The sequence below is a fragment of the Poecile atricapillus genome, chromosome 1 (assembly GCF_030490865.1).
Source record: "Poecile atricapillus isolate bPoeAtr1 chromosome 1, bPoeAtr1.hap1, whole genome shotgun sequence".
NCBI classification, from domain to species: Eukaryota; Metazoa; Chordata; class Aves; order Passeriformes; family Paridae; genus Poecile; species Poecile atricapillus.
Window position 1 is genome coordinate 39,752,346 of NC_081249.1, and position 23,437 is coordinate 39,775,782.

General features: G+C 35.3%; 1 protein-coding gene across 4 annotated transcripts in view; it reads left to right on the plus strand.

Moving 5' to 3' along the window:
* DOCK9 (dedicator of cytokinesis 9) overlaps positions 1-18,578 on the plus strand; it is a 110,762-nt gene extending 92,184 nt beyond the window's left edge. For all 4 annotated transcript variants that reach the window (XM_058855623.1, XM_058855633.1, XM_058855614.1 and 1 more), the window contains exons 40-53: positions 1,675-1,812; positions 2,121-2,303; positions 2,909-3,022; positions 3,163-3,378; positions 5,110-5,167; positions 6,026-6,132; positions 9,120-9,242; positions 9,584-9,697; positions 11,190-11,336; positions 12,117-12,327; positions 13,073-13,263; positions 14,485-14,585; positions 14,791-14,929; positions 17,348-18,578. In XM_058855623.1, the coding sequence (XP_058711606.1) occupies positions 1,675-1,812; positions 2,121-2,303; positions 2,909-3,022; positions 3,163-3,378; positions 5,110-5,167; positions 6,026-6,132; positions 9,120-9,242; positions 9,584-9,697; positions 11,190-11,336; positions 12,117-12,327; positions 13,073-13,263; positions 14,485-14,585; positions 14,791-14,929; positions 17,348-17,470 (1,965 nt within the window). In that variant the 3' untranslated portion in view covers positions 17,471-18,578. The remainder of the gene's footprint in view (positions 1-1,674; positions 1,813-2,120; positions 2,304-2,908; positions 3,023-3,162; positions 3,379-5,109; positions 5,168-6,025; positions 6,133-9,119; positions 9,243-9,583; positions 9,698-11,189; positions 11,337-12,116; positions 12,328-13,072; positions 13,264-14,484; positions 14,586-14,790; positions 14,930-17,347) is intronic.
* The last annotated feature ends 4,859 nt before the right edge of the window (positions 18,579-23,437 follow it).

Here is a 23,437-nt window from a genome sequence, read left to right on the forward strand (position 1 = left end):
TAACTTTTTCCATAAGTATCTTTGAGAAGAAGTAATTTTTAAAACTGTTTTTTAAATTATATTTTTATAGTCTGGTTAAATAGCATTACTATTTTTAGCTTCTCTAGCATTGTATTTTATTATTTTCATGTAATACTGATAATATCTCACAGCAAAATGCTTTGGCTTCAGCTGCACATCATACACCAGCAGTAATCTATGGGAAAAGCTCCTTCCTCAGTCAAACTTAAAAATTGTTCTAGAACCTTTAGTGTCTACCTAATATTACTGGTGAAAGTGGCTTTTAAAGGCCATGTGAGGTGAAAGATCTATGGCAGAACCATAATTGGACACTCTCAGACTTTCATATTGAGCTTGGCTACTTACTATAGTAATGCACTCCTTAATAGTGCTTTGTGTGTTCCTCTTGTGTAACTTTTTTCCATTTGTCCACTAATGAGACTTCTTTTAGTTGTATCAGTTGCTGTAGCTCTCATGTGGAATCTTTATATAGCATACTCACTTACTTACCCCTCTTGGCTGTTTTTCTGAGGTTTTCCAGACTTTAAAATCGAAGCCATAAAAAAGAGAGATGACAACTCTAGCTTGTTTTTCATTTTATGAGGGCAGCGTATCCAGATTCTTGCTTGAAGATTCAAATTTAGTGTACTATCTTTAATCCAGTTAAGAAAACATGACCTTATTTACAATTAAATTCTCTTTCTGGTAATTTAATTAACAGAGTTTAGAGCCAGTTCTGTCCACAGACCTGGTGACTGAAAATTAAGATACCTAGCTATAAAGATGTAAAGAGGAATTAACACTAATCCTTTAATTATTAACCCATCATGCTTGGAATGACAACCTTTCAAGGTTATCTATGTGTTGTATAATGAGAAAGAGTATGCCAGAATCGTCTCAAAGATCCAAACAAAACTGTTAGGAGATTCAGAATCAGGAGCTTCTATTCAATAAACTGCACTAAAATACATAAAATCAGAGTCATGTGATGTTTTGGGTAGTAAGGGACTTCCAGAGATCTTCTAGTTCAACCTTTCTGCATGGACAGAGACAACTTCCACGAGGCCAGGTTGCTCAAAGCCCCATCCAGCCTGGCCTTGAAAGAATTTTGCAAGGAAGTGAGCATCCTCTCCTTCCCAGGGCAACCTGTCCCTCAGCACCCTCACTGTAGAAAATATCCCCCTCATGTCCAGTCTGAAGCCACCCTCTTCCACTGCTTTGGGGGCCTGTGTACTGTAATGAAAAGAGCAGAGTGCACCAAGCTGAGCTTGCAGAAGGGTCAAGACCTTGTAGAATCACATTGTAGTAGGAGATGCTGCTATGAGAAAATTCCCCTGTCTGAACTGCTAAAGCCAGTGCAAGCAAAGTCTGTTAATAGTTTGAGTGTGCCCCTCAAAAAGTTATTAATAGTAATGGATTTAATTAACCACTGATAAAAACAATTGTGTTCTATAAGTCTATTCAGAAGGCAACGCTTCCTTTAAAGGCAAAATTAGTGAAGTGTTAGAAACACCTCATTAGAATTCAAGTATGTCTGTGTTATTAAACATTTTGTTGATGCCACAGAGGTTATATTTTTTAAATGTCCTGCTTTTTGGTGATCTGTAGATATTCTTAGAGTAGTTTACATGTATTGCTGTACAAAACTCCTAAATTCTTGCTGTTGTTTTAAAGAATCAGCTTCTGACTGATCATGGACATAATCCACTGATGAAGAAAGTATTTGATGTATACCTCTGCTTCCTTCAAAAGAATCAGTCTGAAACAGCATTGAAAAATGTATTCAGTGCTTTAAGGGCACTTATTTACAAGGTAAGAAGTTTAAAAAAATTCATCTTCAAGTACTTGTCCAGTTTTTTAGTTAACAATATATTTAATATATTATATATAATTATCCCAAAATAAAATTGATGAATAAGGACTGATCCGATCTCAGCAGTGTGGAATGCTTGTCCTTTGATTTGCTGAAAAATAATTTTGTGTCATGAACTACTCTTAACTCTTTTTTTTACTACAGTTTGAGCATATGAATATATTTGTGTTTTTCTTGACATGCTTATTTTTCAAGATCTGACTCTAGTTTCAATGAATAAATTCTTTGTTTTCTTCTTTTACTTCAGTTTCCTTCCACATTTTATGAAGGTAGAGCTGATATGTGTTCTGCACTGTGCTATGAAATTCTGAAGTACTGTAATTCCAAGCTGAGTTCAATTCGTAATGAAGCTTCACAGTTACTGTACTTTTTGATGAGAAATAATTTTGACTACACGGGGAAGAAGTCTTTTGTTCGAACACATCTGCAAGTTAGTACATTTTTTTGTTTGTTTGTTTTAAATAATGTAGATACACAGTTGCATACAACGTGCAAAGCCCTGTCAGATAAAGATATTAAAGAATTTATTTGGGGTTCAAGCAAGGCTGGTGCTAAGAGTAAGAAGACGCCCATAAAAATATATTCAGTACGAGGAGATACTTAGAAACAGTTGGATGACCCTGTGTTTTGTAGGAAATAAATTTTATTTGTCAGTGCAAACATTCTGTTTTGTACATGTTATTTTGTTTGTTAAATGGTGCACCCTGTTGTATCTGAAGAAGGAAAAGAATGCAGCAACATGCACGTAATAGTCTAAAATAAAACAAATAATTAGAAACTGTGTGTCCTGACAAAGCTGGGAATGGCTAGTTCACCTAGCAGTCAGTCATGTGTCTTGAATTTACACAAGGCTTTTTTATCTTGTCTATGTTATTGAACAAGTAACTGGGAAAAAAGACCCCTAAACATTATTTTATTTAGGATAATAATTTTTCAGTTAAAAAGAGCAAAACTTCCTTTGTAATTGCTTCATAGGTACATCTCAAGGGTATTTCATGAAATATGCACTAACAATAGATATTTGTTTCTGTCAAGGTTATTATTTCAGTAAGCCAGTTAATTGCTGATGTGGTTGGAATTGGAGGAACTAGATTTCAGCAGTCTCTTTCCATCATCAACAATTGTGCCAATAACGACAGAATTATTAAGGTCTGTTTTTATTCTTATTTCCATACCGTAGAAGGATGCTTGAAGACTCTTTCATAGCACCTTTTCCAGTTATGTTTTATCATTTTGTTGTGCAGTGACTAGGAATTCATAGTAACTAACCTGACTTTTCCATGTTTTAGCACACTACATTCCCGTCTGACGTTAAGGATTTAACCAAACGGATCCGTACAGTACTGATGGCTACGGCTCAGATGAAGGAACATGAGAATGATCCAGAAATGCTCGTAGACCTCCAGTACAGCTTGGCAAAGTCTTACGCGAGTACACCTGAACTGAGGAAGACGTGGTTAGACAGCATGGCAAGGATCCATGTTAAAAATGGAGATCTTTCAGAGGTAAGAGGGGGAAAAAGAAAAATCAAATTAGTTTTAGCTCTGTAATAAGCATATAAGCTTATCTTTATAGAAAGGGAATGTACTATATGTAGTTGTTAGCATGTAACATAATAAATATTTTTAATAATCTTCGAATTACCAGACTGGTTTCAATAGCTGATAAGTTTCTACCCAAGTACATCTGTAAGTAATTTCTGGTTATTAATGTAAGGAACATGTTTAACTGCTATAGCTGACACACTGCTAAGAATGGAATGCACAATGCAAGCCATGGAAGAGAGGCCTTTTGCTTAAAAATATCTTTGTTATTACTTGCTTAAACCCTTAAAGCCACTCCTTGAATTCCTCTCCAGTTGCCTTTACAGATTTAGCTTGATTTTATTCCAACAATTCCTAATGTTTTTAAAACTTACAAGTATTTTTTGTGTTGTTTGAAAAAACGAAAGCTTTCTGATTTTACTGTGCTCTTAAAATACTCATTTCTAGCAAAAAGGAGACTCGGGTGTGGGGATTGTTATATGTCTTCATGAAATATTAACATTTTAACTGGATACAGATTAATTTTGTCTCTTTCTGGAAGGCTTTTCCATCTGAAAGTAAGTTGCTTTGTATGAAATCATTGCATTTCATAAACATCTGTTAATTTTAACGTCATGTAAGCATCATGTAAGCAAGTAAAGATCTCCAAGAAAATAGGAGGTGCTATCTTCCTAACTCAATTCTTAGTACTAGAATTCTCTTCTACATGGTAGCAACACAGAAGGCTACAGTACACATTACTCTCTTATTAGCTTGTCTTTTGAACTGAACAGCATCAGCTATCTAACTCCTTTTCAGGACTAAAATATTCTTTTTTATTAAAATCTTAGAATCTTTGACTGTGCAACTAGATGGGGAGGTCTGCAAATCATCAAGTTCAAGTCAATGCAAAGAATGAATTAGAATTTTTGGTAGATTCTTACCTTTTTGCTCCACCTCCATTGTTTGAGGTGGTGCAGTCCCCCTGTTTAAGTGTTCAGCTGATAGTTACAGTTAGAGTAATACTTTGCTGAAAGCCTAAGCCTTTTTAATAAAACAAGAATATCAAATCTTCTCTTTTTTTTTGGTTCTTTCTGTGGAGAAAAGTGGTCAGTGTCAAATCCAGTAAAAAACTCAGATATCTAAAAATTATTCTCTTCTTTTTTTTTTTAATCTCTTCTCCTTTTTTTTCTCTTTTCCAAACTGCACCAACCAAATTCCTTCAAATTCCATTCATAGGTCATATCTCTCTTGCTGCTTTCAAATGGTATGTCACCATTTTCTTCTGCATTTTTCTTGGTCTGGAGCCAGAAACCAGACAAAACAGGTTAGCAGAAGGGCTACCAAATGTTGAGTAGAATCATTAATAGCTTAACACTTAAAATACCTCCCCCCAAAAAAAGAGATTTGCTTGCTTTTATTACAGCATGATGTTCCAACCATGTGATTTGTGACCCAAATCACTCTTAGATTGTGAATTGCTGTCCATGCCACTTAGTGCTCTGATTAAGAAGGAGTGAGTGCACTTGCAAAATTACTGTTTTACACAAATGAGGTGAAGAATTCTTACAGTAGTCATAGAATATCTTCTGCAAAGCAGAAAAAAAGGAAAACTGAAGAAATTGTCTTGTACTGTTTTTCTCCTTATATACCTTATTTTTAATGGTCCCATTTTAATTGTTTTTTAAAAGATTGCTACTGTTTCTGTTTTAGGCAGCAATGTGCTATGTCCATGTAGCAGCACTGGTTGCAGAATATCTTACACGAAAAGGTACGATTTCAAAATCTTGTTTTAATGTTTTCAAATATATATTTTTTATTAGAGTTTGGGAAAATCAATCATTTCCTTGAGGAAATTGTAGCTATTTCAGTATTCACCAGGGAAAGAATTCTGACCTAACCAGGTAGCATACTCACATACTTAAGAGTATACTTGCATATCTAAGGGACAGCATTTCAGATAAAAGCAAAGTAAAATTTTTGGAAAGTAAAAATTTTTATTTTACACCAGATCTGCTAATAGCTCAAATCAGATCCCTTCTAAAGCAAAGTTATCTGTGAATATTCTTGTTCTGCAAGTAGTCATTCTCTCACTGCCTCTAGGGAAACCTGGCATTGCCAGAGGAGTCAAAATGAACTTGTACAAATTTTCAGGTGTTCAATCAATGATAATAGTGCTCAGGATTTTTCACCTTGCTGTATATTTTCTGTGGAATTAGAATTAGAATTAGAATAGACTGGAAAAAATGACATGCCAGGTCCTGCCCCTGTATGCAGTTCCAGCATGACTTCATGGCAGCTTAATTAAATACTGCAAAAGTTACCTTGAGTATCTTACACTTAGGGTGGAGTAGATTAGACACAAATTTAAGATAAAGTAGGAAGATTTAGACACTACTTAGTTTGATATGTAAAGGTCCAGATATTAAGATTTTTGAGTCTTTTAAAACCCATTTGTACATTCACAATAATGTAATTGTATTTTAATCATGCAGCTGATCTATTTCTTTATTTATTTGGTGGTAGGTATATTTAAACATGGCTTCTACTTTATCCACAATCACAAAATGGCCCAATGTTATCCTGCTGGAGAAAATTAAATTCGCCTGTGTTTCTTTTTCAATGACAGGGATGTTTAGGCAAGGTTGTACTGCTTTCAGGGTAATCACACCAAATATAGATGAAGAGGCTTCAATGATGGAGGATGTTGGAATGCAAGATGTTCACTTCAATGAAGTAAGTAAATATAAAAAAGTTAAAATGTACATACATGGAAGGGCTGGGGATTTTTTGCGAATTTTATGTTTCAGTCTAGAGAATTACTGGTATGAGGGATACAATAATTGTTTTCTGATCTGCCATTCATACCCTAAGCTGAAATGAAAAATTCTATGAGGTGTCCCAGATTTAGAGAATTTACTATATACATGTATTTTAAATATAGTGCTAGCACATAATTTTACTGACACCAGACTCGTGTCCATGTGTTTTTTCTGGCTTAAGTTTCACTCCTTGCATCCTTGCTGATCCACCTGTGCTGGTTTTACAGTAAATTTTACTAGTAAGCAGCCTATATGAAAATATTATGAATAATCTTGCTTTATGATAAGCTGTGTCTGCACTATGTGTTTGCTGGTGTAATTGTGGAAGAGAGGGACAGACCACTTCTGGCAGCAGTCATGTTGGAAAACCCCCTGGTTTGTAAGCATAATTGTACAACAAAAATATTTTTCTTCTGTGTTTTAATTAGTGTATGGCAAAGCTGTATGACAGTATTATTTGACTGTGCAAATCGTTTTGTGGTTTGTATTTCTTTTTCAGTTTTTGTGCTGTCTTTTTAAAGTCATTGATTCTTCTGATCTAGCATGAAATTTAGCATGTTACTCAAAGCAAAATGCAAGCTGCTCTGAGTTATAGGAGATCAGGAATTCTAGTGACTACTGCTGATGGAAAGTTTTGTTGGAAATTTCTGTCACTGTTTTCCTGCCAGACCATGTGTCAGAGTTAAATTATTATGCTTTTTTTTTTTTTTTTTTTAATTGGAATGTCTTTATTCTTCTTCTCATTAGTCACTCTCTGCAAAAAGAATATACTGCTTTTTCCGGGTCATTGAACCCTACACAAATTTATTTCCATCTCTCAGTATTTCCGTGGAATGGAAATAAGCCAAGAGTGAAATTATAAGCCTGTACAGCTTGCAGAAGGATGAAACCAGGCCAAATTCATTTTTTCCCCTTCATGCAACCCTTTCTAAGCTTAACCATGTAGTACTCTAACTGATTAAATATTGAAAAAATTTGCTATTTTTCAGATAACTTCTAAAAGTTATCTGAAACACAGAAAAAGTAGTAACAGGGGAGAAGTAATATTAGTAATAATAACAAGATTAGCAACAGGGAAGAGCTGTTTGGCTTTAGCAGACTAAAAATCTTTTCAGAAATGCTTCAGAGCAGGTAGTCCAGTTCCTTCAGGAATAGGAACATATTCATAAATGGAGTGTTACCTCAGTGTGTTCATAAGAAAGCAGAATTACTGTCTGAGAAAAAAATGAGGTCAATTGGGTACAGAAGTCAAAAACCAGAATGGTCTCTCAAGCTGTATTTTACTACTTCTTAGCAAAATAATGCTCTGATGAGAATTCTTCCTATATGTAATAACAAGCCGTGTGGAATTTCTTCCCTTAAAACTTGAGATACCCCTTTTTGCTAGTTATTTTAGAATTAAATCTCCAAAGGAGCATTTCAAAGTATTGAAGGATCAGAGAGAATCCCTTCATGTTTCTAAAAGGGATAAAATTTCTTTCATACTCTCCAGTTTATAAAAACTCGTCTTAATTTAAGTGAAATTTTTCTGAAGACTTTATATAGTTTCTCATTTAAAAAAAAAAAAAAAAGTGAAATTTTGGGATTCTCAATTTAGTTCTCATTTTAAAAGAATTCTGTCTAATGCCAGGGTTACCTAAGCTAGCCAGATGATAAAACCAAAATTTGGTTTGGGATTTTCATTTTTAACAAGGCTTCCATGTGCATTTCATCAAAACAGTTGTTTGCCTGTGACATTCCTTGAGAGGCATTATCCTGACTGGCAGATGGGTAAATGAAAGAGCCTCACAGGAACACAGTGTCCTCTCAAGGTTGTACAAAGATAAGTGCAAAGTCTTGCACCTGAGGGAAAAAAAAAAGAAAAAAAAAAAGAGTAAATCTCTGTACAGTCTACCATGTTGAATGGGAATCATCAGAGCCCCATCTCTAACCTTGCACCCAGCACTGACTCCCAAAAGTCAAGACGGGTGTCAACAAACTGGAAAAAGTCCAGCTTCTAAAGTGGTTAGTAGAAAAATCAGCCTTTTCCAAAAAGAGCACCATCAAAGAGCAAGAGGCTGTTCTCACAGGTGTCAAGGGAAGCTGATTGCATATAAGGAAAAGAACTTTTCCCATGAGAATGGATAAACATTGAGACACGTGGCTCAGAAATGTGCTCTTTTCCTCCTTCCTATCAGCTGTCCCACGTGAAGCTTGTGCTCTTGATGTTATTTTCCTTTTGTAAACAAAATTTTATTTCTTTGCTACATCTGGATGCCCTCTGGTGTCAGAATTAAGACTTGTGTCATAAACCAGTGTTTGTGGACAGCCCTTGTGCTCCAGCAGTGACACTGGTCTGTCACTTGTCAGCCCTTGGCTGCTGAGAATGGAGATACTGGGGAGTCTGTACAGCCCCATAATGACTGGTGGAAAAGGAGGAGATGTTTTAAGGTCTGTTGCAACATGTGGATAGGGATACCATTTTTTAGTCTCTTTGCTCGCAGTGTTAAAACTTGATTTTCTTCATGATGTCTTTAAGCTGGTTTAGTCCTCTACCAAAGGGAAGAAGGAGGTGTAATTGAGTGGCTTCTAAACATGAAAGGAGTTTTTTTCCAGCTTCTGGCTTCACCACTGCAATGTAAGAATGATAGAAGAAGGTCCAAAGAAGTTTCAAGAATATCTAAAAGAAACATGCTGTTTGTAAATACAAGGAGTATGTCTGTACACTCAGACCTTTCTGTCTTGTTTTGTTTCCTTTTAGCAATTTTTGATTGCCACGATAACTTAAAATACTAAGTGCAGATAATTCTGTTTTGAGGCAAGATTTCCCTTTTCACTGGGAAGAACTTTGGTATAATTATTTGCTGTGCTTTTGATGAGTACTGAATTGTTTTACATTTTCAAATGTGTATCCAAATCTAGGATGTGCTGATGGAATTGTTGGAGCAGTGTGCTGATGGACTTTGGAAGGCAGAACGCTATGAACTCATTGCTGATATATATAAACTTATAATTCCCATTTATGAAAAGCGGAGAGATTTTGAGGTACTTAATTCATCAAAAGTAAATTTGAGCAAGAAAAAAAATCCTGAATTTTCTAGTCTAACTGCATGGCACATTGGACATCACATAATAAGAGTATTAAAATAGCAACTGATTTTTTGAATGCTTGTTTTAATTTTAAATAGTTAAATTTTTCTCTTTAAATATAAATAATTAAAAATTAGTCTTACATGTCGTCATCCTGACACAAGTGCTAAACCTAATACTAGCATTCAGCAAAAGATTTTCAGTTGTTACTGGCTTCAAGGACATAACCTGTTATTTTAAGATAGGAAAGTTCTGCTTTGTTCTTCTCCCTCCTTATTGTTTTCTTTTACTTTCAGAGGCTTGCTCACTTATATGACACCCTCCATCGAGCATACAGTAAAGTTACAGAAGTTATGCATACAGGCAAGAGGCTGCTGGGAACTTATTTCAGGGTAGCATTCTTTGGACAAGTGAGTGTTACTTTCACTGGTCTGCTCCATGCAGTAAGAAAAACCTGAATTTATTTTACAAGGTTTACTCTTGCATCATCTGTATTGATACCGTGACATAAAAAGCACAAGGAACGTGTTCTGTATGAAATAAAGAAACACCATCAGTAATTTATTTTTAAAACATTTATCAATTCCAGTAAAATTCTTATAATTTTCCTCAGTAAATTTTTTGCCTTTTTTCCTTTTTTCTTCTTTTGTTTACTACCTTAAGGCAGCGGTAAGTTTTCTGTAATGTCAGTTTTTAGCAATGTATTGACTTAATGTCTGTAGTGCTACGGTGTGGTTTGCAAGGCTGCTTCTTAGATTGGTATGCATTAATAGCCATTGCAAGTCCAAAAGTAACATCAAGCTCCATTTAGAGAACGGATCACTCTTTTCTATGCATCAGTATTGCATGCTTCAAACCAAAGTACTGGCTGAGTATTGGGCAGCTTCACATCCTCTGGTACGTGTCTAGAATGCCTCTGTATCCCTATGGTATCACGCAGTATCAAGTAGTACACTCTCTACATGCATATAGCCCAATTGCTTAATTGTCCAGCTGAGCATGGAGAATTGTAAAATACTCTTACAGCAGTATAATTTTACATGTATTCTGTTGTCTTTTATGACTTTATAGCAATACCAGTTTACAGACAGTGAAACAGATGTTGAGGTAATTACAGTAATCACTTACGAAGCAAGCAATGCAGTACAAACTACTGCATTTCACCTTAGTTTGGTGTGGGTATTTTTGTCAATCTAGCCTGTGTTTATACATGATATGTTGTGCTTCTCTATTTTGTCTGTTTTGTTTATGACAAAAATATTTATTTTCTGGTTTCAAACATGAACTCAACATGGCTTGTTGTTTTAAACCAATGAACTGTTTCACTTCCCATGTATTGTGCACTTAGTTGTGGTTTTAAAAACAGTGGTATGTGTAATACAATAAAGAAGTATATACCAGTTTTACATCATAAAATTAAGGTCTTTGCATAATTGAATTTAATCTTATGGAATTAATTTCTTATTACTGCCTAAGGAAAATTTTCAGATTATTTTTATGTAAACCTTTGCCAAAATAGTCACTTGTGAATCAGATAGTCCTGTTGGGCAGGACTACCAGTTTTGGCAAGTGAAACAGTGCTGCAAGTTCACTTTTATTTAAAAGTGATGGAAACTTATCTCAAAGGCTTGGCACACCATAGAATTGCTACGAACTTTTAAAATTTGGACTCTGTGTTTCCATTATCTTTCACTCATGTTGTAGTAGAGAATTACATTTTTCTGTTGTTTTTTTATTCTCTTAGGAGACCTTTCTACTTAGATTTTAATTTCTGTCTATTTATGTTTGCTTGAATACTAATGTTAAATGTTTGTATTTCCTTTGAACCACACACATTTTATCCATCTTAGTCATTGTCCTATGTTTTATTCCCCAAGATTTTGATTACTTCCTTTTTTACAGGGTTTCTTTGAGGATGAAGATGGAAAGGAATATATCTATAAAGAGCCTAAACTCACACCTCTTTCAGAAATTTCACAAAGACTCCAAAAACTCTACTCTGACAAATTTGGAGCTGAAAATGTCAAAATGATTCAGGATTCTGGCAAAGTATGATCTTTATTCTTTTTAAAACATTCTTATATGTTTCTTTCACTAGTTTAGTTGAAATACTGTGGGATCACTGTTACTCATTTGGTGCACAAGCATCTGCATCTAAAAACTGTACTGTTAGAAAGGCATGAGAGGAATATTATCTCCTACTAAGTATGCCTTTTAGAACAACCAAAAAGCTTAATTTCTGTAGTGTTACCTCTCAAAACAGTAATTGTGTCTTAGAACAAATTTGTATTATGATCATATTCTGTGCCAACTGTAGCTATATTTCTTGCACATTCATGCACAGTCATCCTTTGGAAGTTACTCCCTTTTCCACACCCCAGCCTTAGACTTTATGGTGATTTTCTCTTAGTATAATTTCATGGCTCTTTTGGTTCCTTGATAGGGATCCTTTTGAATCCTTTATTCAAAAATTTCTGTGCTTTTTCTGGCCTTTAAGTGCAGCAGTGGAGGGCATTTCAATATTGGAACTTTAAAAGTAGAGGAGGACTTGATGAAAAGGCTGGGTTTCATGATCATGAGCAGTTTAAAAAAACCCCAAAAATCAAACAAACCAAAAAAATCCGCAACGTGCTAGAATGCATCTGGCTGTCTTTCTTCCTAAAAGTTAAAAACTGTGAAAGCATGAACATTTCCCATGTTTTCAATAATTAAGAGGTTAAGAGAACAAATTTAATTTCCTAAAGTTGTGTGACTACTTTTAGATCCACTTAATTCACAATGTAGCTTTTTGATTTTTTGTTTTTTCTTTTTTTTTGTCCTGTTTTGAAGGTAAATCCCAAGGATTTAGATTCAAAATATGCATATATTCAAGTTACACACGTAATTCCATACTTTGAAGAAAAGGAGCTGCAGGAAAGAAAAACAGATTTTGAAAGGACTCATAACATTCGTCGCTTTATGTTTGAGATGCCTTTTACTCAGGGTGGCAAAAGGCAAGGAGGAGTAGAGGAGCAGTGTAAGCGACGGACTATTCTGACAGGTACTGATGGAATGGAATGCTTTGACTGGAAGCATTACTTCAAATGGTATAATTTTGTCCTGTATGGGTTTTTTTCATTTCACCTTACTGAGTTCTTTACAGCTATCAGCTGAAATACTTTTCATATTTTTGGCCACAATTAAGTTTTTCAGATTGATTTTTTTCAGTGGGGAATCCTCAAAATTATTATCTCTTTTTCCTTAAGCTTCCAGAATTCTGAATCTGGAGTCTGGCTTTCCTTTTTCTTAGAAAAAGATTATTTTGTGTTTTGTCTATGTTAAATATAAGTTTCTGTATTAATACACTTGTGAAAACAAATAAGTGACTTTATAATAATAAAGTGATTTCTTAATAGTAAGTGACTTGGTAGGTGTCTATAGCCAGTACTTGTGAAGAAATAGAAAATACAACTTCGCTATTTTTGATTCTGCTCTTCGAGATCTGTGAATGTCAAGCAATCCTTTTCACAGTAATCATATAAATTAAGTTTCAGTGGTTTATTTTTTGGTGGTTTATTAGTAGCAGTAATGACAGTGATCTTTCTTTGCTGAGATGCATGTATGGCTGTGCATATTTGCATTTCAGGGTCTTGTTTCCTTGTCCATTTGGTAGTATTTCTAATTATATAAGTTATTAAATTGGGCAGCTAATTACCTCAAAATGAGATTTTAGCATAAGATTCTCTCAAAGCACACCTTATTAAAAAATCTTTTCCTGACAATGTTAAACTTGTTTCTGTCCACAGCTATACATTGTTTCCCATACGTGAAAAAGCGCATTCCAGTGATGTACCAGCACCACACTGATTTAAACCCAATTGAAGTAGCAATTGATGAAATGAGTAAAAAAGTTGCAGAGCTTAGGCAGCTTTGCTCTTCAGCTGAAGTAGATATGATCAAATTGCAGCTGAAACTACAAGGAAGTGTCAGTGTTCAGGTAAGACCTTTGCCATGCAGCTGTTTCATTTGCTTCTGTCCTTGAAAAATTATATAAATAGCATTTTATAATTCATTTCTATTCTGTACATTCAAGAGTGTCCTAAATTAGAAATATGTTCACTGTCTGTAGTTACTTCCTGAATTGGAAAAGCAATAAAAGTATTTCATATAAATAGCTGGTCAGAGACAGTTACACAAAAAAATTAAGATACATCTCTGGAATATGTTGCATTCCAATCCCCACCAGATTTTGGCATAAAGCTGAAACTGCTAGAAGATAACAGATGAACCTGAAGATAAATTAGCATATTTTGCCTAGCTGTAGGTCTGCCCACAGTAGGTCTAGCATACTTTTGTAAGAACCCTATGGAGATAAAGAGTGAGTGATAATTTGTAGGAAGAAGAAAATCATAGACAGTCTCATTGTGCATGCCTATTTGCCTAAGGCAGGCAGGAACTGGAATGTATAAAGATTCACCAAAACAGGGTACCTGAAGCAGGTATAGGATGTACAAGTCAGTGTGGAAAGGATCTTCAGAAAATGCAGTGACCAAAGTGCTGCTCTATTACTTTAAACTGATTGGAAATGAACTGTTAAGACAGTCATGTGATATGACCAGCTGTCATATTCAGAAAAGGATCCAGAAAAGGGGGAAAAAGCAAACCAAGATTCTAGAATCAGTAAGTGGTCAAGCTATAGTGCTTGGGATGAGAAGGGAGAGACTTGTATTAATAATATGAAGGAATAATAAGAATGAGTCAGAAGTCACCGAAACCACTTCTTCTGTAGCTGCCATAAGAGCACAATTAAACTTCTGCAGGTTTTTGCAGAATTCTCAGTTTGGAAAGCTGTTTTCAACAGATACACAGACCAAACAGTAGTAGGTTTAGTTCATTTTCCCACCCTAATTTCATAAACAGAGATGACAAATTGGCAATATCTGCAGTTACTTTGACACATCATTGAAGTGGTTTCTTTGTGCTTTCCAGTTTATTTCTTTGTTTCTTTCTTTTTAACTGTTTCTTTCCAGTTTATAGCACTGGGAAGACCTCTCCTGCTCTAATGGTCCTGCTCTAGAAATTTTCTTGTTTTCCAAGTCCAGCTTTTTTGAAATCAGTGTCTTCTCATAAGAAAATCAAATCCAACACCTGTAGCACCTGTTATTGCTAAGACAGGATGTCAGATCTCTGACTGTTTTTTAATTCTTGTTCTTTTTAGGTTAATGCTGGTCCACTAGCATATGCAAGAGCTTTCTTAGATGACACTAACACCAAAAGATATCCAGACAATAAAGTAAAGCTCCTAAAGGAAGTTTTTAGGTATGGCATGGAAGGTTTGGGATTTCTTGGGGATGGGGGAGAGGGAAGGAAAAAATGGACCTTTTTTTCCAAGACTCATAAAAATTATTTTTGAAACTTCCAACTTCTAAAGTGTTCTGATTCATTAAAAACATACTTTAAGCTGACATTTTAAATCAGTCTTTTGAATTTCTGTTTGAGAACTTCCTTATTTTCTCTAACTCAGGCAATTTGTTGAAGCCTGTGGGCATGCTCTGGGTGTAAATGAACGACTGATAAAGGAAGATCAGTTGGAATATCAAGAAGAAATGAAGGCCAACTACAGAGAAATGGCAAAAGAGCTTTCTGAAATAATGCATGAACAAGTATGTGCTGAAATTAAGTTATACATATTATCATTCAGAACGTAACTATAATGTGAAAAGAATGTGGGAGATGTATGTAATGCTTTACACAAAAGGGTTGTTTATCTTTTCTCTTTCTATAAACTATAAGCCTGTCATGAAATTGTGGACCTTCATTTTTTTAGCTTGTGTATTTCCTTGGCACCAGCCTGGTTTTTTGTAGGCAAGGAGGACTACAGTAAAGATAAAACAAATGTAATGAAATCAATATATATGATCTACAAGCTTAGCCCTTTCTTGTTTGATTTTGGAGGTATAAATAATTGCTGTTGCAACAAAGAGTTAAATGTCTTTCAAGAGGTATTCCAATACATTTTCTTGAGGGAAGTCCAACACTAACAAGCTAGAAATATGGGGGAAGGAAAACAAAAACTTTTGTGGAGTGAGATGTTCCACTCAACCTTTGCGCCTGGGTTCCATGCTAGAAATGTCTCATGGCATTCAAAGGCAAAGATATTTCCAGGAGGACAGGAAGAGCTGAAGTTCAGTGCTCGATCCCTACCTTCTTGACATTTTTATTCATCATATTCATCACTTCAGCCCCCTTTTCTTTCATCCACAGTTAATTTTATAACCTTTTTCCAGAACCACTCAATGGTTTCTTTAAAGAATTCAATAATTCTTTAGAGAGATTTGCCTTAATTTTGCCTTTGCTTAGGTGGTACCCAAAACTTTTATGGCAACTTTTTTCTATTCAAAAATGTTCCACTTGTCCAAAATTCATTTCCCATGCTTTCTTGCTTTCCATTTTTTCCCAATGTGGTTTCTCAGGTACTGTGTTCTGTGTTCTGAGTAGCTCTGTGATATAATGTAATTATTTTGAAGCATATTGACTTTATTTTCCTTTCCCTGTTTTGATATCCTGTCACAGAGAAGAGCTTATGACACAACTAACTCTTTTTTACTACCACCAATAGAGAACTTTGTGAACCAAACTTTATAGGAAGTGATACTATTTTTCCAGAATTATGTGGTTGGATGTGGTTTTTTAACAAAAAACAGTAGTAGAAGAAAACAGTTTTGAAAGATTTGTGGAATAGAAAAAGAGTTTGCTTAGCTAAGAGAAGTGGGACAGTTTGACTATATTTCAGTGTGATTTATTGATAAGCAGAGGAGGGTTTGGAATGGAGGATAACTGATTGGAAAGCTGATTGAGATGAACAAGGTACGTGAGAGAATTTGACAGTGATGCAGAATACCCCTTTGGAAAGGAGAGGCAAGTGTTTTGGTCAAAGAATTTAATGATAAATGCAAGATTAGCATTCCTTTGGCACAGGAAAAAGTAAAAGAATATAATGAAAATTTGTACAAGAAAAAGTACTTTGAACTCAATGCAAGATGTAGATATTTAAAAAATGCTCAAGTATGTGAGTTTCCAAAGATTAGTGATAAGAAAAACATGTTCTGAAACATTAGGAGTAAATCACATTACCCCTTCTCTTGGTTTACATTTAGACAAACAACTGATATCCATAAGGTACTGTGAACAGAATATAGAAGTACATCACTGACTGCAGTAACATGTACTATTAGCCTACCACTGTGTTCTTATACAAATGTAATTAGTTGTACATAATTAAAACATGCAATGTTGTTGGTAGTTTTCCTTTAGTTGTTTTCTTTTTCAATTAGACTGATAATTCTCCTGAATGCTTAGAAACATGAAGATCTTCACTTAAATCTTTGAAAATATCTCCTTTATGAATCTGCCTATTGCTGTTTTGGGAAAAAGAGCTTTGCATCACTGAATAAACTATTAGCTGTAATGTCTTCAAGGTCTTAACAACTGCAGAAACTTTGCTATAAAAATGCATACAAGAATCTTAACAGATTTTTTTTTTTCTCCTCTGCTGCTTGCCAATATGATCAGATGGGATGGTAATTAGTTTTCTCTACTTCTTTACTATTAGTTTGTCTAATCTTTATATAATTCCCTTTTACGGTATTTCTAATTTTAGCATCAATTTGTTTATAGCTGTTAAGAATTAAATCTTTTCGGTGCTTCGATAGCTTTCTGTAAGAAATGCTCAAATCATACCTCAAAGTCAAAAAAGGAAAACCAAAAAAGGGCAAAAGTGAGCTTGTCACTATGAAACTCCTTTTGAAAGTTAGCAGGAGGAATGATAGAAACTGTCCAAGCATCCTCTCCAGAGGACAGTGTAATATCTGAGTTAGGAGAACTGATACTGGAGAAGTAACTTCTCCTACATTTATGAAAAGATGGCTGCAAAGAGTAGCCATTTCCAAAAAGTTTTGTGCAGTTGAAGAAGTGCTGGGAGGTTGAGTTGATAAGCAGCACATCAAGAAATTAGTTATCTGTTTTAGACATGCCTGTGCCATTTTGTATCGTTTTGGTAAATGTGTGTCTTTCATTTTAAGATTACTCCAGTGGAAGAAAAGGCCAGTGTCATGCCCAACTCGCTACACATTTTCAACGCCATCAGTGGAACTCCGACAAGCACAACAGTTCATGGGATGCCCAGTTCTTCTTCAGTTGCATGATTGTTTTGTAAAGGAAAGTATGTTTGTTTCTTTTAAAGTTTGTGGATTTGCTTCATTGTGTGCAAACTCAGGTTGACCTTGAAGCTAAATGTTGGGCACATGCAAGCTGCGTAGTTCATATGAATGTCTGAGCACACTTAGCAAATAGCAGTTACTGGTAATAGTCTTTTAGAGTAAGGGAGGCACACATATATATTTTTTAATCTTGCTGGTAAAATTTAAAAGTGTTCACAATGTCATTGCAGAAGTGCGTGTTGGAAAATTATGAAGTTGAAGTTAGCTTCTGTTTTTCATTAGAAAGTATTATTAAAATGAATTGCACATTACAAAAAAAGTGTTGTGGGATGTAATTTTGCAGATATGTAACATTCAGGTGTTCTTTTTGTGTATGGCACATAGAGATTCCAAGTACAAGAACTATTTTGGGGCTAGACAGAGACACTAGTTTTTGGGGTTTAATGGAACTGACAATAGTAGTTTTTGTACCATTTGGCAAATTGTTGTGCTTTATTTTATACCTTGTTGCATTTTGGAGGTATACGAGCTTAGATCTTACTAAACAACTAAATACAACCAAAGGTCTGCATTAATGAACACTGAGTTATACTAAAATATCAATAGTAGTAAATTGTTATGTACATATTGTTTGTTAATACAGTCCATACAGTCTGTACATAAATGTATTACATTTCTAAGCATTTTTTTAATATTCATACCAGCTATTACCATTTTGCTTTCAGTTTATTTTGAAAATTTGCTCATTCCAAGTATATGCAGACTTTACAGTTCATTTATCCCTGTATATAAATAAGTGCAATATAAAGATGTATACAGTCTTTGCTATGTTAGGTTTATATGCAGTTATTAAAAGAAAAACCTTTTTTGCCAAAGCAATGGAGTATGTAATTGGTAATCATGGTTCCTGTGGTAAATGGTGGTATAATTTAAAGCTTTTTCCATATTCTTATTCTTTTAAGACATTAATTTAGTAATTTTATATTTGGGGAAAATAAAGGTTTTTAATTTTATTTAACTGGAAGCACTGTCCTGCTGTAATTAAACATTCTGTACTACATCTATATTAAAAGGAAAAAGGTAGTTACTTTTCTCACTGTGTGCTGAGTTTTTTTTGTTTCAGATTCATCCCTGACATTTGGGAAAAATGAAAGCTTGATTTTAAAAAAATGTCTTTTTGCATCCTGTGTATGGGATGCAGACACCTGTAGGTCTCATTTCACATTCCTTGTCAATAAAAAGAATTAGATTATTAGTTAAGACATCAGTTTTGAGTCCCTCACATTTGACTCCAGTACCATGTTACTGGAAATACAGGTTGTTATTCACCAGAACAGTCTTCAAAACTTTTCATCACATGGCAGTAGAAATTATCTTTTCCTTATGACATAAGGTTTACTGTCGTTTTTCTGTAGCATAGCATGAAACACATATGTTGCCATTACTCATCAAAGGTTTTTTCTAAAGCAGCTCATCCTGGCAGTGAAATGCTGAGTATACTCTGCCTTCTCTATGTTTCTGAAACAAAATTTCAGGTTGTTTAAAATATTTTCCTCAAAGAGGAAAACAATCATACACTTCTAGACAATAAACTCATAATTATCTAAGAAGCGCAAACTCTTTTCTTTTCCTCTGCCCTAAATTCTTCACTCTTTCATCTGTGGAAGTGGGTGCAGGAACACCTACCTGAAAGGTATTTCATTCTTGGGAGAATATATCCTCTGAAGCTGTTTTGCCATTTGGGAAGTCTTCTATATCCATGTATTAAGAGATATTGTGTATATCACGATGGCTTCTTTTAATTGCCTCATTTTTTCTCACTTTTTCCACTTTGCCTTGGAAACAGAACTGACAGTTTCTCTTTTGCACTGGGACCTCAATTGCGTGAAGACATATCTGATAACTAACCTATAAATGTAGTATGTATTCAGAATTGAATATGTATCTATGCATGTATATATATACACACACATCTAAATATGTGTGTAACTGTTTAGCTGAACCTTGGCCTATGAAAAACAGACAACTTGACATTTCTGTAGGTTTACATGGGTTTAAATTATTAATGATTAATACATAAGCAATGTGTTTATAGACTTCATCTCGTGTGATGTGTTTATATGAGGGAACACACCCTCTACTGTTTTAGTTTTATATATATTAAGGTCATAAATGTGGGCGTTTCCCTCCTGAATAATTCCTTCTGTACCAGCTTCCCTTCTCTATTGTTACTTCTGTAACACATAAAGTATCCAGTGTGGGTTAATTTATTTATAAAGACTTGGGCTCTCTGCAGGTTTTTGAGTAGTTAATTTTCTTCACAGGAGCTGATGTGGGGCTGTGTTTTGGATTTGTGCTGCAAACAGTGTTGATAGCTCAAGGATGTTTCAGCTGTTGCTGAGCAGTGCTTGTACAGTCAAGGCCTTTTCTGCCTTTCAGCCCTCCAGGGAGCAGGCTGGGGGTGCCCAAGGAGCTGGGAGGAGGGGACACAGCCAGGACAGCTGGCCCCAACAGGGATGTCCTGTACCATATAAGTGTCATGCACAGCAATAAAAGCTGCAGAGACAGTTTGCCAGCACTTGCTCAGGGACTAGCTGGGCACTGATCAGCTGCTGGCAAGCAATTGAGGGTTTTTTGCATAATTGCTTTTTCTTGGTTTTGTTTTGGCTTTTTTGCCTATGAAACTGTCTTTATCTGGACCCACAAATGTTCTCACTTTTACCCTTCTGATTGTGTCCCCTGTCCTGCTGCAGAGGATTGAGGGAGCAGCTGGGTGGAGTTGAATCACAACAGTCCTGTTTTGGCACCCGCTGTCAGGCTTAAAGGGTTTGAGATAACAGATTTGACCACAGCGTGTTATAGAAGGAACGGATAAGTATTATCTGTTTGACACTTGTTGGTCACAGTGTTGATTTACTTGTTCAGTAAATCAACAGTATTAGTTTATCTAATCACTGCCCATGCTCCCTATTCATTTTGCTGTACATCAAATTTTAGAGCTTTTTAAAGGCTGAATTTGCAGTGTATCATTTGGTTGTGTTTTGCCTGGGAGAACTATGATAAAAGAGTTGGCCTTGAGCCTAATCTGGTATTTGGGCCCTGCATTGTTGCCTTCCCTGCACTTTGGGAACCATCTCTTGAAGACATTGAACAATGAGACATTTTCCTTTTTCCAGGAACCGCTTGGTGGATGAAACAAAGAGTGTCACCTTCCCCTTCTTTTCCTATGGGGTAGATGTTTTCTCCGTTTTTAATATAACTCTTCAGTATCTTCAATACCCTTTGGTAATTAAAATATTCCTACTGGCATGTTTCAAGTATATTTTTTCCAGCTTTTCCTAAGGTTAATTAAAGACTATCACACAGGGATAGGTCCTGAGGCAGTATGGTTGTGGATAGCAAAGCATGTGGGAGAATATGGGCAGGTGACAAGGATTATCACCTCTGACACTCCGGGACTTCACGACAGAACAAGTGCAGGATCTTAGGGATCAAATATTTGATAAAAAAGGATGCCCTGGCTATGGCAGAAACACAGTTTAGCGCTCTGCCAGGGCTAACATTTGGCTATGAAGCAGTGCTTGGGAATGCTGAGGGGAAGAGAGGGTGTGTGGATGTGAGGCCGTAGAAACAGACGCTGGCTAAAGCAGAGACCCCTCCACTGGACTGTGTCAGTCTGTGCTGACACAGTCGGTCATGCTCCGCAGGGAACAAGGAAGTAAAGGAACAAGGAATGAGGGGGCGGGTTTGGCTTAAGGACAGGAAAGATGAGGAGGTGTAGGGACAAGTGAAACTGGACCTTTCCAATTCATACACTTCAAAAATCTGTTTTCAAGGTGCTGAGTGTGCTCTGTTTTACTGTTGCCACATACATGACAGCAACCTGGAATAGGTCATGGGGGGTCTTTGCAGCTGGGTCTGAGGATGAACATGGTAAGCAGTAAATTAAACTTAACAAAACTGTTATAAATATTGTTTTAAAAAGTATTTAGGTAAATAGAATTATTTTAAATAAAACAGTGTATTTAGATGGACCTGGCTCTTAATGAAAATACCTAGTCTAGTAAGTCAGGCAACGTTTTTTTCTTATACCCAGTTTCTATTATCTTTGATTTCTTCATGAGAAGACTTCAGTACATAGGAGACATCTGAGTCACTGTCTGTCATGAAAGTTAGCTGTTAAAATTTGTGAAGACTGCTGTTCTGTGGTTTTTCATGAACAGAAAAATTCTGTATTTAATTGTGTTAAGACTACGAGTCCTGGAGCTTCCTGGGGAAGAAAAAAAAGTTATGGCAGATAATGACAAAATTCAATCGTTTTTATAGTATTTGTGGAAATGACCATTTTAACATCTTTAAAATATTTTGATGGTGGTTTTTCCCTTTCTTTAGTATTATGGTGAATATACAATGAGTTATTTAGAAGCTTTTAGACTCTAAATATCTTTTGGTCTCAACACAAATAATGAATTTAAATTATAACTAGAGCCTAGGCAGTATATCCCTTTCAAGTTAACTGTAGTAGATATTAGAGGTGTTTGTCTGGCATTTTCTGATTAAGGAGTTTTGTAATTTCTTCTCTCAATGAAAAACTTGCAAGTTATTTTTTTTCCTGCGAAAACAAGGTGTGATTGATATTAGTAAAATGCCTTGGGAATACCGTGTTTAACTGCTGTATGTTCTAAATGATGGAAAAAGCACTGAGAGTTTTTCTAGCTGCATGGTTCTGTTTTGCTGTTTGGATTATGCTATAAAAGATTAGCTGGAAAGACCAAAAGAGGAGGCTGAAGGGATTTAGGTAAGTAACCTTTCATTGTGAACATTCATCCTTAGAACATCTTTTTTTTTTGTATGCCTCTCCCTGTCCTGTAAGATTCATTAACACCAGATACAATGAAAATTATGAACATAATTGGCAGAACTGCAGCTGAGGTCTTCAAAATACACTCATCTCCCAAAATAAAATTCTTCTAAATTAGTTTTGTTTCAATTCAATATTTTAGGAATTGGTATAAGGTTTAAGCTGCTTTATACAAATACAATTTTCAAATTAATTGAAGTAACACATCAGATTTTTTTCCAATTGTATGAAATAAAGCAGATGTCTACAAGACTAGTATATTTATCTGACTTAATACAAGAAAATGCTGGTAGCCACTGAATAAGTAAATTTGAGTTAGCATTTAATGTTTGAAAAAAAAAAAAAGATTCTGAAGCCTGGAAGAAGTCTGAAAAGAAGGTGACTGCATTGTTTTGCTCCAGTCAATGTTATTAGCACCAAGACAGAAGTGAAACTTCTGGTAGAACTGGTAACTAACCTGGGTTTTTTCAGTGGCCTGGACTGTAAAAGGAAGAGATAAGAAGTTCCCAAGGATATACAGGTAACTGTAAGAAAAGGACCTTAGTTCAGCAAAACTGTTCAATTCATTGTTCGTTCCATAACCCTCAGAACTCCATGAACATTGCTTGGGGAGGGACAAGCCCAGAGCTCTGTTTCATTTAGTGAAGCTTTAGTAGCCACGTTACCCATAGTAATCAATAACAAGGTACTAAGGGGACTAATGCCTTTTATAATTGGCATTGTGAGATGGAAGAATTGTCAACATAACTACTTAGACTTTTAAAAGGCCTGTGACAGAAAATCTCTTTGTCAACAACAGCCTGTTGAAGGGGGATTTTTTTTCAGGTTGCTTAAAGTTTTTTTCTCTCATTGTCAGCAGTGTCGGATCTTGTTCTACATCCATAATTTGAAACAGCTGAATATTTCCTGATTACAGTGTGCTAGGAGACTATAAAAATGCATACACAATAATAAAGCTCTGAAAAAAAAAATTTGAATGTGCCTAGACAAATTATGTGACTGTGATTTTTATTTTCTTCTTTTTTACTTATTTAGTTGAGAGAGATAAAATAAGGGAAGTGACACCCTACGCTAAAGTTGTTTGTTATCTG